This window comes from Oryctolagus cuniculus, chromosome 13 (genome assembly GCF_964237555.1).
Source record: "Oryctolagus cuniculus chromosome 13, mOryCun1.1, whole genome shotgun sequence".
Lineage (NCBI taxonomy): Eukaryota > Metazoa > Chordata > Mammalia > Lagomorpha > Leporidae > Oryctolagus > Oryctolagus cuniculus.
In genome coordinates, this window is record NC_091444.1 from 21,652,611 (window position 1) to 21,670,045 (window position 17,435).

General features: G+C 53.9%; 1 protein-coding gene across 11 annotated transcripts in view; it reads left to right on the forward strand.

Moving 5' to 3' along the window:
* SRGAP2 (SLIT-ROBO Rho GTPase activating protein 2) overlaps window positions 1–16,092 on the forward strand; it is a 286,141-nt gene extending 270,049 nt beyond the window's left edge. For 4 of the 11 annotated variants that reach the window (XM_017347830.3, XM_051821256.2, XM_070055193.1 and 1 more), the window contains 6 exons: window positions 2,099–2,178; window positions 5,063–5,243; window positions 7,025–7,171; window positions 10,316–10,354; window positions 10,571–10,895; window positions 12,811–16,092. In XM_017347830.3, the coding sequence (XP_017203319.2) occupies window positions 2,099–2,178; window positions 5,063–5,243; window positions 7,025–7,171; window positions 10,316–10,354; window positions 10,571–10,895; window positions 12,811–13,194 (1,156 nt within the window). In that variant the 3' untranslated portion in view covers window positions 13,195–16,092. Of the gene's footprint in view, window positions 1–2,098; window positions 2,179–5,062; window positions 5,244–6,319; window positions 6,808–7,024; window positions 7,172–7,835; window positions 8,273–10,315; window positions 10,355–10,570; window positions 10,896–11,513; window positions 11,609–12,810 lie in introns of those variants that run through there. The other 7 variants (XM_051821257.2, XM_051821259.2, XM_017347831.3 and 4 more) reach the window with 5 other exon arrangements.
* The last annotated feature ends 1,343 nt before the right edge of the window (window positions 16,093–17,435 follow it).

Here is a 17,435-nt window from a genome sequence, read left to right on the forward strand (position 1 = left end):
CAGAACCCTGCGGGGTGTGGCTCACAGGGCCTGGTCAGGCCGGCACCTTTCTCCAGCTTTCTCCAAGGTGTTCTCCCCAGCCGCCTCCATGTGTTGTGCAGCAGACACTAGCAGCAGCTTGTGGAAAACCACAAGCTTAGTCAGGGAACATTACTGCTTCAGCCTGGGTGGGAGGGCCCCGGACCTCAGGCCACAAGCACCTAAGCAGATGGAGTTTGCTTGGTGCAACCTTGGGTTGAGAGGGACTTTCCGGCCCCTGGATTGACACCCACGCAGAAGCTCCTGGCCTCTCTCCTCTCCTCTCTTTCGGAAGAGGGAGAAGTGCTAGTGATCTACAGCGATGACGGCGGTGAGCCCTGGAGCCCTGGGGAGTGGCCAGGGAGGCCCAGCCCGGGGCTGCCGGGGGAAGAGAGGCAAACCCGTTTCACTACTCTCTCACCAGCCCTAAATCAGAACCCTGTTTTCTAGGGCTGCCTGTGGGTGGGCTTCAGCTGGGACCTCAGGTATTGGTGGGCCTGGGAGCTGTTACTGGAGGATGGGTGTGGGGCAAATGAAGCATAGGACCTTAGGGCTAGAAGGGACCTTAAAGGCTTCATTTTGCCTTGACCATGGAGCAGTGGTTTTCAAAATGCCGTCCCCCAGACAAATGTCTCTGTATCATGTGGGGCTGCTTGGAAATGTAGATTCTCCAGCTCCACCCAGATCCAGTGACTCAGAGACTCTAGGGGTGAGGCAATCTGTTTTTTAGCAAGTCCTCTGAGGTTCCCTGAAGTTTGAGAACTGTTGTAATGGATGGCTGCCGTAGATGAACTTGAAGCCCTAGGGGGAGTCTGCTTTGTCTTATACATGCTTGGGGCCCCCAAGAGTTTCCAGAACATCTCCAAACTCATCACAGGGTTTTTAAGCCCAGAAGACAGTGAGGAATTATGCCTACATTTTTGGACAAAGCAGCATTTCTGTGGATGTTCTCCCAGAAAGTTCTCTGGAGTTGGAAACTCCTTTGGAACTGACTTGGTCCACACAGGGTAAGACCTGAACTGATGCCCATGATTGAGGCACTTCCCAAGAGTGCAGGAACCACTGCATAAGGAAGGAGAGGCTGTAGGGCCCAAAGGAGGAGACTGTGCAGCCAGATTGTGGCGTTGCTTCTGTAGAGATGCCTGGAAAGGCTCGCTTGTCACAGAAAGACATTTTATTTAGAACTAAATAGTTTTCTCTATACTTTTTCCAAAGTAAGAACTTCTAACTACTCTCCAATCCAGGAGCCAGGAGATCAGGAGTAGAGATAACTTTTCCTGGCGACCTCCCCAGCCATCTCCAGTCTCCACCCTGGATGATTTTAGACTTTACGAATGTTTTCAGGAACCTGGCCCAGCCTTCACCCCTGCCTTCTTGCAGCGTCCAGTCCACAGCAGTCTTCCCTCGCTCTCAGTTTCCACCGACTCTGGTGTGACTCCCTCCCCGCTTTGTCACCAGCACACAGGCTGGACCACAGAACCAGCCTAGAGACCTCAAGCAAAAGGAGAAAGAAGAAGGAAAGGAAGTACCACTTAGTAAACCCCTTCTCTGGGCCGAACTCTACTGGATTGTTGCATTGACTCCTCACCCAAATCTGTGAAGTGTACAGATCCTTCTCCATTTCTAGCTTAGGCAGTTGAAGCTTACAGAGCTGAAGTAACTCGCCCACGGTGTCGTACAGCTACCAAGTGTCAGAGATGGGTTTTGAATCCAGTTGTAGCTGACACTAACAGCAACGTTTCCCTCCCACCATGCTCCCTCCTTGAGAACCAGGAACAACTTCACGTAGGAGCATCCATGATTTTCTGTTTTCTGAAGATTTTATTGTGTATCTTCAAAAGGGCTTCCCATTGTCTTGAGGTATTCGAAGTCCCAGATGGTCTCAAGTAGTCTCTGTAGCAGGTGCTACGTTGGAGAATAGCTGGATGGAGACTTATGTTTCAGTATAAGCCTTGGTCTCTTTATACAGGTAGAGTACCAAGAGCGTGAGGTTGATTTGGTGCCCTTACTTTGAGTGCGAGGAGGCTGTATGGAGGGGAAGTGAGCGGTAAAGTCCTGCTCATTTGCGGTTCTATTGCAGTGACAGCCCTCACGGAGAGACGACCTCCGCTGAAGACTCGACCCAGGACGTGACCACAGAGCATCACACCAGCGATGACGGTAGGAGGCCCTGCTTCCCGGCCAGTGTGGCCACGGGGCCCCCACACCTGATGAGCTCTCCTGCACAGCAGCCCTCTGACGACAGCCGAGAGCTCTCCTGTCTCTGGTTTTCATTCCTTCCCTTCCTTGGTGTCTGTGTGAAGCCAGAGGTGAAGAACGAGGTCTTTCAGTCTCAACTTTTGCAGCACCATGTCTGTCCTTTATCACAGCTCAGACCTCTGCCAGGTAGCTGGAGACCAACGTGAAAGAGAAATCATTTGAAAACCAGTGAGCCTGGGGAATCGAGAAGCTGGGTGCCAAGAATCCAACAAAAAAGCAAGCCAGAAGGGGGTAGTACAGGGGAGGCAGACCCCCGTGTCTGTGCCTGCCGACTGGAGAAGCCGGCCCCTTCCACAGTACAGACAGGCGAGCGCTGAGCAGCCTGGCGGGTGTGCGGCAAGCAGCGGAATGCTCGGCTGTCACCCTCGGGCCCCTCTGCAGCGCCCATGATTTATTAGGGTCTGTCCGGCCAGCATAATTTCCCCTCCTTCCAACAGTTCCACACCTCCACTTCTGGATCACTTGGGCTTCTGGAAGTCTCAGAAGCTGACAAGGGGCCTCAGAATTTTCTGGGCACAAGAATGAAATGGCACAGTCTGTGGAGTGTTCCCTCCTTCCTGCCTTGCTGTGAATTCTGCAATCCCGGGCCAACTTTCAAAGAGGAAAAAAAAATTAGGTCTGCTTATTTAAATCCTGATGTCAAAAGGATTGGTATGATCATTTGCTGCGCTATTGGAGAAGAGTAGGTAAACTAGGGGACTGAAACAGAAACCACCTTGTGCTTGTACTGTTAAAGGCTTTATATATTATCTCTTAATCCCTAGCGAAATAGATTTGGCTGCTGTTTTATAGCTGAGAAAGCAGAGGTCAGACAGGTCAAGTGCCATGCCCAAGGCTGCAGAGGACTGAGACTGGGGCAGTTAGACAGGCCTGCTCTGTCTGCTCTGCCTCCTGTAGTGAGCTCTTGCACCCTAGCCATTCAGAAGCAAACCCACCAGCGGGGCTGTCTACGCACCGTAATATCTGACCTTCATCATGGATTCTAAGATTCTGGGAGCCCTTTTTTTTTTTTTTAACTCTCTGCTCTCCATCAGCAGCCTAGACCAGATAATGAGAACAATCGCCGAGGCATACGTACCACTCACTCTGCTCTGGGCATTGTTCTAAGCACTTTACCCATCACAATTTATTGATTGCTCACAATAACTTCATGAAAAAGTAACATTTATTTATTACTTATTCATTTGAGAGGCAGAGAGCTGTTGTCTGCTGGTTCACTCCTCCAGTGCCTTCAACAGCTAGTGGACTGAAGTTAGGAGCCAGGAACTCAATCCAGGTCTCCCACGAGAGTGTCAGAGACCCAATTAGTTGAGCCACCACCACTGCTTCCGGGGGTCTGCATGAGCAAGAAGTTGAGTCAGAAGCCAGAGATGGGATTCGAACCTGGATATCCCAAGGTAGACTGGAGATATCTTAACAGATAGGCCAAACGCCTGCCCCCAGGAGGCACTGTTATTATCCTCTTTTTACAGATGAGAAGATGGAAACCCACACAAAAGTAAAGATACATTGCATTTGTAAGACCTTTTCAACTTTCTTTTTTTTTTTTTAAGATTTATTTATTTGAAAAGCAGAGCTACAGAGAGGCAGAGGCAGAGAGAGAGAGAGAGAGATCCTCCATCATCCACTGGTTCACTCCTCAAATGGCTACAATGGCCAGAGCTGGGCCAGGCTGAAGCTAGGAGACAGGAGCCTCATCTGGATCTCCCACACATGTGCAGGGACCCAAGTTCTTGGGTCACTTTCTGCTGCTTTCCCAGGCGCACCAGCAGGGAAAGCGGAGCAGCCAAGACTCAAACTGGTGCCCACATGGGATGCCAACACTGTAGACGGTAGCCTTACCCACTATGCCATAGTGCCAGCTCCCAACCCCTTTTAATTTTTACAATTACTTTCTTGTGCATTTTTTCACATATTGCTCACAAAATATGTCCATATTTTGCTCCTTGGAAAATTGATTGGACAAGTTATTTTCTCTTTATAGAAACTAAAAGCACATTCTATTTGAGGGAATATAAAACATTTATTTATTTAAAATATAGGATAATAACTTTTTTCTGTAATTAATGGAGTTATATCATTAGAAAAACAAGTAATACAATATGGCAAGCTTGATGGTAATAGCTATGGACTCACCAAAGAAGTTAGTATATCAAACAGATGACAGGGGCAGCATTGTGGTGCAAGTGGGTTAAGCCACCACCTGCAACATCAGCATCCCGTATGGGTGCCAGTTTGAGTCCCAGCTGCTCCACTTCCTCTCTAGCTTCCTGCTAATTCGCCTGGAAGAGCAGCAGAGGATGGCCCAAGTTCTTGAACTCCTGCAATCCACATGGGAGACCTGCATAGAGTTCCAGGCTCCTGGCTTCTGCCTGGCCCAGCCCCAGCTGTTCTAGCCATCTGTGGAATGAACCAGCAGATAACGGATCTCTCTCTCTCCCTCACTGCCCCTGTGTAACTCTGCCATTCAAACAAATTTTTTTTTTAATTTTTTTTTAAAAAGGAGACAGCCCATGGTGCTTGTGTCTTGATGGGTTTCATCAGGGAGATGCAGGACCAGGGATTGCAAGTGGTGGGAACCACATGAGCAAGGGCAGAGGAGAGAACACCAGTGCCCTCAGGGTGATGGCTTGGTCAGTATGGAGCTGTCTGCTTCCGAGAGCAGCCTTGGCTCTGCTGTGAGGTTGTCTTCCCTCCAGGGTCGGTTCCGCTAGTGGGGCTTTTCCACCATTGCCTGCATCTCTAAGGCCCCACAACATGTGCTTCCTTCTCTTCTGCCCCTCAGAGTGTGAGCCCATCGAGGCCATTGCCAAGTTTGACTACGTGGGCCGGACAGCGCGAGAACTGTCCTTCAAGAAGGGAGCATCCCTGCTGCTTTACCAGCGGGCTTCCGACGACTGGTGGGAAGGCCGGCACAACGGCATCGACGGGCTCATCCCACACCAGTACATCGTGGTCCAAGACACGTACGTCGGGCCCCGGCACCTGGGGGTGGCCCCGGGCTGCACTGTGAGGGTGAGGGAGGGCGACCCCCGAGGACACCAGTGACTTCCCAAGGCTCATGGAGCTCCTGGACTCCCTCTCCCCACTCACTCAGTGAGTTTTTTTAAATCTCCCCGTGCTGTTCCCCCTGCACATCATCCTCTGATCTGGTCCTGTTAGAAACCTACCAGTCATGGCCGGCGCCGCGGCTCACTAGGCTAATCCTCCGCCTTGCGGCGCCGGCACACGGGGTTCTAGTCTTGGTCAGGGCGCTGGATTCTGTCCCGGTTGCCCCTCTTCCAGGCCAGCTCTCTGCTGTGGCCAGGGAGTGCAGTGGAGGATGGCCCAAGTCCTTGGGCCCTGCACCCCATGGGAGACCAGGAGAAATACCTGGCTCCTGCCATCGGATCAGCGCGGTGCGCCAGCCGCAGCACGCCGGCCGCGGCGGCCATTGGAGGGTGAACCAACGGCAAAAGAAGACCTTTCTCTCTGTCTCTCTCTCTCTTACTGTCCACTCTGCCTGTCAAAAAAAATTTAAAAAAAAAAAAAAGAAAGAAAGAAACCTACTAGTCAGCGCTTATCCACCTTGTTATCCGATGAGTGATACCACAGGGTTTTTATTCAATGTTTCCTTTCGGGAAAGAGCAGATTGGGAGAGCATAAACAGTTATGCTCACCTCAGCCTGTGTGGCCACTGCTGGCATTTTCCACTCACAAATGAAAACGATAGGTCATTTTTTGAGGAGAACTCTGGTCCAAGCAGCCCTATAGAAGGGACGCAGTGCATTTAACCGAGATGAGGTTGAGTAGGGGGAAGATGGGGGCGAGGAGAGAAAAAGGTGCGGGAGGACAAGAGGAACCTGAACCGGTCTCAGAGGTTCTGCTGGATGGGCTGTTGGTTGGCTCCCACGCATTAAGTGGGTCCCCCAGACAGGAAGTACCTGTGACCCGCCCAAGCCTTCCTCCCTGTCCCTTGGCCCTGCCTCTGCCCCCAACTCCCTTCCCTTGGCTCCACTGCTGTCAGTGTTTTTAGTCCTTCCCTTAATATTATTTTTTAAAGGTTGATATCCTGAGTGAGTCTGCACCCTCCCAGCCTCCCCCAGCTCGTTCTTCGGGGAAAGCCTCTCTCTTGATAACATCGCAAACCTGGTGGCGACCTGTGCGTGGACAGGACCCTCCCAAATTTAGCATTATGACTTCACCACAGGATGGAGAGAAGATGAATTGTGGGGAAAAGGGGGCTTGCTTTGTCGTCAGTAGCCAAAGGGGCCAGGAGAGCAGTGGAGAGACCGGGACCGGCTTGGATGCTCTAAGCGGGGCTCGACGCGCTACGACAGATATGGCCGCGTCCTGCCCCAGCGCCGGCATCTCCTGAGCCGCAGCAGAGCCGACTGTCCTTTCCCGGCAGTGCTCGGGACCTCAGCAGATAAAACGCAACCTGGACTCGCCGCCTCCTTCTCCAGGAGGTGGCCCCAGCACAGCCGCCCCAGGAAAGCCACGAACGCGGGTGTCGCCCTAGCCGAGCTTCCCCGGGAGCTGAGGGGCCACAGGACTCAGCGGATTATTTATTTTATTTAAAGCCCCCGCAGGAGGCCCCTAGGCTGCCTTGCCTGTGCCCAGAGAGCTAGCCCCGCCAGGCGTGGCTGCTGCCCGAGAGCCGTGTGGGGTCGCGTGTGCTGTCTGGGGGGCCATCTTGCCAATCTAACGCTGCTTTTTGTGTTGTGTTTTCCCTCCCCTGCCTGCCTGCCCACCCCTTCCCCCCCAGCGAGGACGGTGTCGTGGAGAGGTCCAGCCCCAAGTCTGAGATTGAGGTCATTTCTGAGCCACCTGAAGAAAAGGTGACAGCCAGAGCGGGGGCCAGCTGTCCCAGTGGGGGTCATGTAGCCGATATTTATCTTGCAAACATCAACAAGTAAGCTCTGCTTTTCATTTTCTGCTCCCTCCATGGTGTGCCACGCCCCGCTCCCCTCTGGCCTAACCCCTCCATTCTGTGCTGTCCGTAGGGCTGCCAGCTCCCTCAGCCTAACAGTTCGCATGTGTTCACCGCTGCTGCGAGGCCCGCAGGGCTGAGGAGGCTGCTGCCGGCCTCTGGGGCAGGGGCAGGGCTCCTGCCAGCTGCCGTCACGCTGGGGAAGGGCGCTGCACTGTGTGCTCCCACGGTGTCCAGCAGCCCAGACCCACCTGGCTGTCTTAGGGCTACAACTCTGGCCAAGGCTTCAGTCACTTCATGCAACTTGGTTTCGTACTGTTTCTTAGAGGTGCCTTCTCTTTTCCAATTCTTACTCAAGTCCTAGTCTCTGATGTCTTCCTTGACCCGTGTCTGTCCCAAAATGCAAAGTCTTGTGTGTCCTGTGCCAGGCTAACGTGTGCCAGGTGGGTTCATGTGGATATCACGTGTCCTGCGTTCACTCCTGTGGAGGAGAGGAGAGCACTGAGCCCCCCAAGGGAAGCTTCGTCCTGAGCTCTCTGCTCCTTGCCTAACCCCTGGCGCCCTTTTCCTCTGCCCTCACACCAGGAGAAATCATTTTCCATTTGTTTCCTGTTGCTTTAGCCCTGTGTTTATCCTCCCCTGTTAGTCCCTTTACAGATTCCCACTCCTGTCCAGCGGGCTCTTACCTCTGACCCCCAGCTTTCACTGTGGCCGTTAGCAACATCCTGGGGTTTTAACTCCACCCACACCGAGCTGGCTGTCCAGAGGGACTCCACGCCTGCGTGCTGCTGCCTCCCCAGAGGCATTCAGGTTATTGGAGAACTAATCTCATCTCAAGGGGCCAGACACCAAGTCCCAAAGCCTACAGACCTCTTTCCGCCAGACCCTGAAACCTGGCCCAGTGCCAGCAGGATGACAAGCCCCAGGGCGCTCCTGATGAATATGGATTGGAGATGATGTACAGTTTTTATTCCCCCCTGGCTTTGGAGGAATGAAACGATTTGCACTTTGAAAACCTGTTAACCGTAGCCTCTGGACACTGAGACTGGAAGAATAAAAGATGCTTGTTGTTTTTAAACTACACCGGGTTGCCCAGATCTCGTGGCTTTCTTCCAACCCTCGGTAGCAGGGGGAGTGGTTGGGACACGTGGCTCTTTTCCATCTCTTTCACCTTCAAGTTTGTAAAGAAGGTTCTTCAGCTCACTTCGTGTAGTTATGATTTAATTCAGGCCGGCAAAAAAGAGGGGGAAAAAAAGGGAGGTTTCTGGTTTTCCTCCAGCGCATTGCCCTGCTGGGAAGGCAAGCTAGTAAAAAGCGACTGTGTGAGACCACGTTTCTCTTCTTGTTTACAAGTCTGTGTTCATTGTGAGTCTGCAGTCCTAGGGTCCTTAAGCCTGTAATGAACCCGGAAACCCAGGCGGGTTCGCAGAGGGAGAGTTAAGCGGTTAGTTAGGAACATCTCTGTAGCCATCAGCTATTTGATGCCATCTGGGCAAAGGGGCTGTGGAGACCAACAGCTAAGATGGTGACGCTGGTCATCTGCTGGAAGTCAAGGCCGTTCGCTTGACGCCCTCGCTGGGCCGGGTCAGGTCTCTGGGGACGCGGTTCTTGGAGGACAGGTTCTGTGGCCACAGCCTGCTCCGAAGCTGACTGTTCAGCAGTACGTGGCAGCCCTGGGTGCGCCTGCCCCTCACCACTGTCAGCCTTTGAGCCCCACCTCCGGCCCCGATCTCCGGCCCACTCCTCCCCCAAATCCTTCAGTTTCCTGAGTGCCTGGGCCCCCAACTTTCCCCCTTCACGTCTGCTGTCTGCTCCCTCACTCTCCCTTGAGACCCAGCGCAAAGGCTGACCTCTCCGGGGAGGCCGGTGTCACACCTTTGAGTGCCCACGTGCTGCACTCAGTCCCCTTCCTCTGCATTCCCACAGCAGCTGAGTGCATCTAGGACCCACACCGCCCTCGACCCCCCGCCAGCTGCAGCTCCCTGAAACAGGGCCCACTGTGCTGTCCTCCTCGTGTTCGTGGCCCCAGGGCCTGGCACCCTGCAGCCACCCCATAAATCTGCCTTCTCAGCAGGCACAGGCCTGTGAGTCAGCCGAGCTTGAGGGAAAAGAGGAAGTCAGCGAGGAGTTGCTAGGCTGTGGCATTGCCGTTTGAGTCCACACGTGTAGTGAGCATCTGCTCTTGTGCTGAGCAGTGAGGCCAGTTACTCAGAAGTGAATCAGACGCGGCCCCTGGCCTCGGAGCTCACAGGCTGGCAAAGCGAAGGCCGAATGGACAGGTGAGGGCAGTGCCGTGGGCGCTCTGAAGGAAGCGGGGCGGCAGGGATCCATCCCTTCTGCCTTCATTTGGACTGTGCGGTGCCTGTACTCTTTACAGCTCCGAGAGCTGAGAACTCCATTCTTCCACTTGAGAATGGCTGGCTCCCAAGGCTAGAACTGCCCAGCGGGCAGACTCTTGGAGTGGCTGCTGCGGGCCAGGTTCTGGGCCGGGCCCCGAGGAAGACCGGAGCCGTGACCAGGACCAGGGCTGACTGGGGCGCGGGCTGTGCAGCTCCTCGTTTGCAGGCTGCTGCTCCTCCCCTCCTTCTGTCTCGCGTTCCCCCTCAGTCCTGGTCTCCCTTAGCTGCGGCATTGTTGCTTCAGGGATTAGGTCTGAACATCTGATTCCAAGAGAAAGTGAAATTGTCCAGCAGCAGGCAGCACCCATAGCACCAGAGCTCCGCCGCGCCCTCGTATCAGGTAGTCTCCAGCAGGCTGGTCCAGAGCCAGGGTGGGCCCAGTGCAGGGTGACGTAGGAGTCAGGATCTGTATCTTCACCCTAAGAGAAGGCACAAGCCGGGCCCTCACCGCAGCACGGCAGCCTCTTCTGTTCCATGTCTACAAAATAAGCAACAGCCTCTTGCCAGAACCCAAAATGATTCCCATCTCGCTGGAGTTGGACTAAAAGACACGCTAAGAGTTGGAAAAGTCAGCTCTCCTCTTGCCATCACTTCCTGCCTCCTTGGTGATGGGGAGACCTCTCCTACCCGGGGCCTTAGGTTTCCGTTCAAAGCAGGTAACGGAGGGGCTTTCCACGAGCCTTCCTCCCTCTAGAAACTTCCCCTTAATCAGACTTCTTTCTGACAGCACCTTACGTCTTGAGAACCCAGAGCCCACGACCACCGAGTAAGTATCCATTTCTCCTTTGCCCAGACCCTGGGTGGGAGGGGAGCAGCTCTGTGGAGAAGGCAAGAGGCTGTGGCACCCGAGGAGAGAAGGTGCCTCGTGTCCCTCTCCTTCCAGAAATCCCTGGGCGCCGACATCTGCCCCTCCCCCGCTCCTCCCAGCTTCCTTGGAGTCCGGCCTCCCTGATCACACTGCCCTCTCTGTTTGTAATTGAAGGCAAAGGAAGCGGCCGGAATCTGGGAGCATCCGGAAAACATTCCGTAGCGACAGCCACGGGCTGAGCGGTTCCCTGACTGACTCCTCCTCCCCGGGGGTGGGGGCTAGCTGCCGCCCGTCCTCCCAGCCCATCCTCAGCCAGAGTCTCCCCAAGGAAGGGCCAGATAAGTGTTCCATCAGCGGGCACGGGAGCCTCAACTCCATCAGCCGCCACTCATCCCTGAAGAATCGGCTGGACAGCCCACAGATCCGCAAGACCGCCACGGCAGGGAGGTCGAAGAGCTTCAATAACCATCGGCCCATGGACCCTGAGGTCATTGCACAGGTAACTGGGGGCTCCTGGACAAACAGCGCGCACCTGCACACAGCGTTTCCACTTAGGACAGGGAACCTGAATCAGAATGGTGCTTTGTGCTTAGATGTTGAGTTCAGCAAGTATTGGATGTGTGGCCTTGATAAAACAGCTCCACCAGCAGTCTGCCTTTCTCTCTCCCCAAGAAGAACCTGCAAACAAATGAAAGAATTCTGGCTTCTGCCTCATGGTGCCGGCTGTTTACAAAGCTGCTGTCAATTTTAAGGGACACATAATTAAAGGAGTACTTTGAGAAGGTCCATTTGGCCCAAGTTGGGGGTCGTAAGACCCTTCTTAAGTGCAGCTGCCTGAGTGTTTTGGCTCGGATACAGTTCTCGCCATGTGTTCCTGTCACTCTGCCCACCCCCAGCACCCCGTTTCCTAAGGCTCATCTCTGGGCCCTCTGCGTGGATGGTCAGGCAACAAGTGCTCCTGGTCTTCAAGGCCCAAGCCTGCTCTGGTTCCCGGGAGCTCGGATGCCAGAGAGGTTTCCAGCCAAGTCTCCGATGCAGTGGAGATGAGTTCCCTGACTCCAGGGCCTGCCTGTGTCTGCGCCACACTGATGACTCTCTGTTTTCCATGAAACATTAGCGATTCAACCCCACCTGTAAAAATCCGACCACCGGGGCCACTCCAAGCAGTTCCCTCAGACGTCTCTCCCAACTATATAATTTCCGTTAGACCAGGTAGGAACTAAGGGTCACTGCTGGCGCGCTTACGTCTCCACCGAATTGGGAGCCTCCTCACCCCGTCATCCTGGGCCAATAGAGGCTGGCATGGTCTCTATTGGCTTAAGTGGGGCTCTGCTGAAGGAGGTCTCCCTGGCAAGCCCAGGACTGAGCTGTGGGCCTGCGATGTCTTGCTTTGCTCGCCTGCTGTTCTGTGTCTCTGTGTGAGCTCCTGGCTGCCCTCTGCCTTGACCATGGACTCCTCCCAGCTCCCTCCTTGGCCAGGTGTGACTAAGGATGCCAGAAAGGGTGGGCAGCTGGGACAGGCGGGCTGCAGAGCGGGACCCAGGGGAGAGGCCGTTCTACCTGAGTGTCTTAAGGACGAGGGAAATTCGATCACAACAGGAAACCTGGGTGACTCTGTAGGACAAAGAAACCTTAGCCTGGGACCTTGCTTGGGAACAGGTACTGTCACTGTGGTGGTCTGAGGGGTGAGGGAGCTGGATGGTCTCCCCCAGAGGCAGCTGGCTTGCACACAAATGTTCCCTGGGCTGGACTGCTGTTTCCTAAGGGCTGCAGGCTCCCCTGGTTTAAGGAAGGCAGTTCCCCTCTGTGGGCTTTGGCTCCCCCTCCTGGTCACTCCTGGGTATCCTCCCGTGGTGATGGGTAGGAGGAAATGGTTTCATCAAGTTGGCGGGGCCCTGAGGGCAGGGGGAGGTGTCCTGAGCCTCAGGGCCTGGCTCTGTGGGGGAAGGGCCGACCCTCTTCACCTTTGGCCTTGAAGTCCAAGAAAGTAAAAGTTACACTTCGCCTGTAGCGTTTGTTGAAGTGTATTTTGACTGTGTACAATTTGGAGCATCCACAGAAGCGGAGAGGATTGGATGATGAATCCCCGTGTGCGCACGACCAAACCGCTGACGCTCGGTTCATCCACCTCCCTCCCTGCTGGGTCATTGCTCCTTTCATCCATAAGGATTTCAGTCCCTAGCTCTAAAACCCGGAACTCTAGTTAAAAAAGAGCCCTCAACCACTCTAAAGGAACAAAAGATCTCGTGGTGATGAAAATCCCTGCGCCCCCCCCCCCCCCCCCGAGCATTTGCATGGTCAAGGATTTTGTCCACGTAAAGTGATCTGGACATCTCCTTACGGGTGCTTTCTTCCTGACTTGGGGATTTCCCTCCCTCTGCCATAGTTATCTGCTCCTTTTTCCTGTTTTTCAGGATATTGAGGCGACCATGAACTCGGCCTTGAATGAGCTGCGGGAGCTCGAGCGGCAGAGCAGTGTGAAGCACACCCCTGATGTGGTCCTGGACACCTTGGAGCCCCTCAAAACCTCCCCAGTGGTGGCCCCCACCTCGGAGCCCTCCAGCCCCCTGCACACCCAGCTCCTCAAGGACCCTGAGCCCGCCTTCCAGCGCAGCGCCAGTACTGCTGGGGACATCGCCTGCGCCTTCCGACCCGTCAAGTCTGTCAAGATGGCCGCCCCCGTGAAACCCCCAGCCACGCGGCCCAAGCCCACCGTCTTCCCCAAAACAAATGCCACTAGCCCTGGTGTCAACTCGTCCACCTCCCCACAGTCCACTGACAAGTCTTGTACTGTCTGAGGGATGTAATTTAATTGTTCTAGATAAAGGGACTATAGGGACTGACTATTATTAAAAATATTCCTATTTAACTAGTTCGGGGACTTGAGTTGACAATTAGATTCTAAGTTGTTCTTGCAGGAATTAGCCTTCCCGTCCCCCGAAACCTTGAGAATGAAGCCCTCATTCCCTTTGCTCTCCGTCCCCCCGCCCCTGCTTCCCCCAGTCGTGGTAACCCAGCCAGTTGCAGTACACACCGTTCTTAGGTTAGCCAGAGGCAGTTTTTCATTATCAGGTCACTGTGAAATCTGGCAAGGCAAGTCACGAGGACATGGGCATGAGCCTCAGTCCCCTGAGTCCCCCCCGGGGACGCCTTGCCCGGTCCCTGGCTCCTGCCACCCAGCATTCAGTGGCATCTTGTTTTGGGTACTGGTTATAGAGAATCATAGGTATGCCATTCCTCGTTTTACACACACACACTTCTAGTCTCTGGCATGTGTAGCCTCTCCTGGTCCTAGGACCAGCCTCTTTGTAAGTTATTATTGTGGCAGTTCACGCAGGAGCCGCCAGGGGCGTCTGTTTCCGTTACAAACTTTGTTCTATCTGGACCAGAGCACCTAGCCTTTGAAATCTCTCCGTCATGTGAGATCAGCAGCACGGGACGATCCTGGGATCCGCGTGGGGCCGGGCTTTCTCTGTCGTCTCTCTGTTGCTGTGAGCTGCTCACTGCTGTTTGCTGTCACTCTCCTTCGTGCTCTAGAACTACAGCCCAGTGTTAGGACCGGATCTTTGCCGGGCTTTCTGAACGGAGAGACCTTTCTGGAGTTCCTGTCTGTCGCTGCTGGACCGCTGTCCACAGAGGCATTTTCCTGCATAAGAAAGTTTTATAGCTGATTCCTTTTAGGCTGAAGAATTTTAAGAATTTTATTGTGTTTGTGGCAGGTTTGAAAAAGGTAAGAAATAGGTCCTTGTTTCTCCCACTTCTTTTCAGCACTTAAAACATCAGATGCATTATCATTAAACAAATTAAATTCAGTTTTGCTAATCCCAAAATTGTTCCCAAATGAACAGCCTTAGTTTTGCTATTGAACAAGGTCTCTCTCCTTCTCTCTCTCTCTCTCTGTCTCTCTCTCTCTCCCTTCAGGGACCAGCAGGGGCTTGGAGAGCTCTAGTTAGATTCAAGAGAGACTCTGACCCCTAACAACTGGTTTTTGCTTTTCAAAATGCGGATAATTAAGGGAACTTTAACCCCACAGAGTCTAAAGCTTCCCAAGGCCAAAATCTAAAGAAAAAAATTGGATGACAAATGTTTTGTCTTTTTTCTGATTCCCCTTCAAACTACAAAAATGACACCTTAACATTTGCTCTAATTCTGTCTCCAGACCTAGTGCCCACGGTCCAACTTCCCCAGCTCCACGCTGTGCCAGGAGAGTGCACAGCCGGGCTCACGGGCCGCAGCCGCCTGCTCATGCCCAAGCTGACGCACGTTCCTCTTCTCTGTCTTTTCCTCGCGTGCAAGCTGTGTCTATATTTCACCTGTTATTTTCTGTAGTTCAGGAGAGATGGTGGGTTGCTATTCATGTCGGAAAACCTGGGATTTCCTATATTGGCGTAAAAGAGATCCTTTTTGGACTAGCATGTAAAGTTGGTAGTTGCATCGATGGGAAGTGGTGGGATTTTCCCTGTCAGGGACCTTTGTGGGGAATCAGTCATGCAACATCAGGGAAGCCAAGAGCCAGAGAGAGAACCTGAGCAGTCCTGCCGCAGAGAGCCAGCTTGGAAGAGGCAACCCACCGCACCTGAGAATCTTGGTTTTTGTTGCTCTGTTCAGTGGCCTGTCCTTGTCTGTCACCTGGGCCTACACAGGTCCTGAGCCAGGAGGGGGTCTTCTATGCAAGGATCTGTCTCCTTGCCGAAAAGGAAGCCCACCCTTCACCTTACATTCCTGTGAACCCCACGGAGCAGCGCTGAGACCCTCCCCTGCGCTCTCCCGTCTTCTCCAGCACCCTCTCCGCTGAGAAGGGAGAAGCAGAACTTTCTTAACGCAGTGCTTTGGACCTGTTCTGTTGCTCCTGCCTTATTTCTCTTTCAACTCTGTACATGACTTGTGTTTGCCATCCCCTTGGTCAATGTGCACCTGCTGATTTGCATCAGGAACTGAACAGCGTGTGCGGTCACCCACTACCCCCGTCTCGGGGGGCCGAGCCGTCTTCCCCACCTCTGGTGCTCCTGACAGCTGCGAGATGGTCCTGGCAAGGGGACTGGGAACCCACGGGAGGAGAACCCTCAGCAGAGCCCACTGCAGCCGCCTGGAACTGAGCTTGCACACTGTGATTCTGACACTGAAAAGCCAAAAGGGGCTGGCTGCCCAGGGCTCGGGGGCCCAGCCTTCCTCAGATGTGCGTGCCGAAACCAGCATGATGCTGTGGAGAGCCCCGCTCTGCCCCTGGGGGCGTGGATCTTCTTCCTGGTGTGGACTCAGGAGGGTCCGTCTCTAGGGGGAGAGCAGTGGGGCGGGGCCACCAGCATCCCGATTTGGAAAACAGAGGAGTTTGCAGCCAGCAGCCTGGACCCTGGAAACACTGATCTCAGCCAACCTCAGGGTGCCCTGGTTTCTCCCCCCAGAAGATGAGGCACGATGCTGCCGGCCCCAGGATAGAGACGGCTGCAAGGGCTGGTGTAAATGTATTTCCCGTTCAGAAGAGAAGTTAGATCCTCCAGGGAACTGCAGTGTCGTGGCGTCTGACTCGTATGTCACGTTGGTGTACAATGGTATATTCTTTACAATAGTGTTGATAACTGGAATATTGTATGTATGCTCGGAGATACTTCGTGTGAACCTAAGACTATCACTCAACAGATGTTGGATTGGGGAAAATCCAAAGCACAACTTCAAAATAAAATACATTTTTAGGTTTCGATGCTGTCACTCATATATCACTTTCCCACTGAAATCTGATTGAGGAGTACAGCTGCCCACAAGGGCTTCTGATTCGCCTGTGCTAATGGAGCCCTGCCTGGCAACAGAGGGAGAAATGGGAGCCCTCCCGCCCCCTTCTCCCCACCAAGCGCAGCAGAGTTGTGGTTTGAGAATGTGAATCCCCCCCCCCCCCCCCGCCCTGCATTTCCCTTTAGCCCATGTGTGCAATGTAAGAGGTTCGGAGGAAAGTCTTCCGGCTCGCCATTGGACAGTCTGTTGCCATGAGAACCATTTCCCTCAAGAATCCCCGTCCCCGTTTTCAATGAAGACTGTTCTCTCCATCTGTATCAGATCTCTCCACTGGGAGGCGCGAAGCCCAAGAATTAGTTGCTTGAAGCCTTTGCCTGCTGCGACCTGGGCTGACCCAGCGGGGCTGTTTCTTCCATAGCCAGACCCCGAGCCGTTCTGCCCGTGGCAGCCCCTGCCCCAGGAGAGGTGCTGAGCAGAGGCGGGGGAGCCCGGTGTGCTTTCTGTCCTTTAGATTTTGACTCAAGCAGAGCGCGAATTCAAGGTGACGTTATTGAAAGATAACAACTCAAATGCAGCCTAGAGCCCCTCCCTAGTGCCCATGCTTATTTTTAGTGGGATTATTCTAATAGCCAGATGCCCTAGGAGCTGGTTCAATCTCTCACACGCAAGAGGTGCCCTGTTCACTGGGAGTATGAAGACTCCTGGCCACAGCCCCGGCTGGGACACGTCCCAGTCTCTTAGGTCTGCCATCTCCACCTGTCACGTATCGTCCAGCTCAGCCCTGCCCTTCCAACCTGTGTCTCTTCCCACTCCCATATTAAAAAAAAAAAAAAAAAAGATTTATTTATTTATTTGAAAGGCAGAGAGTCAGAGAGAGAGAGAGGTCTTCCAGCTGCTGGTTCACTCCCCAAATGACCACAACAGCCAGAGCTGAGCTGATCCAGAAGGAGCCAGGACCTTCTTCCGGGGTCTCCCATGTAAGTGCAGGGGCCCAAGGACTTGGGCCACCTTCCACTGCTTTCCCAGGCCACAGCAGAGAGCTGGATCGGAGCAGCCGGGACTAGAACCGGCGCCCATAGGGGAAGCCAGCATTGCAGGCGGCAGTTTAGTCCACTACGCCACAGCGCCGGCCCCTCCACTCCTGTTCTAATGGAACAGCTACACGGGTGGGTGAGTCAAAGCCGAGGCTGTTCTGCCACACTGTGGTGTGAATGTGTTTTCACTGCTGGAGTAGAGGGACCGCGGGTCGGGCCTGGAGCACCCCAGAGGGAGAGGCAGCCCATTCCTCCACCGTCAGCAGAGGGCAAAACAG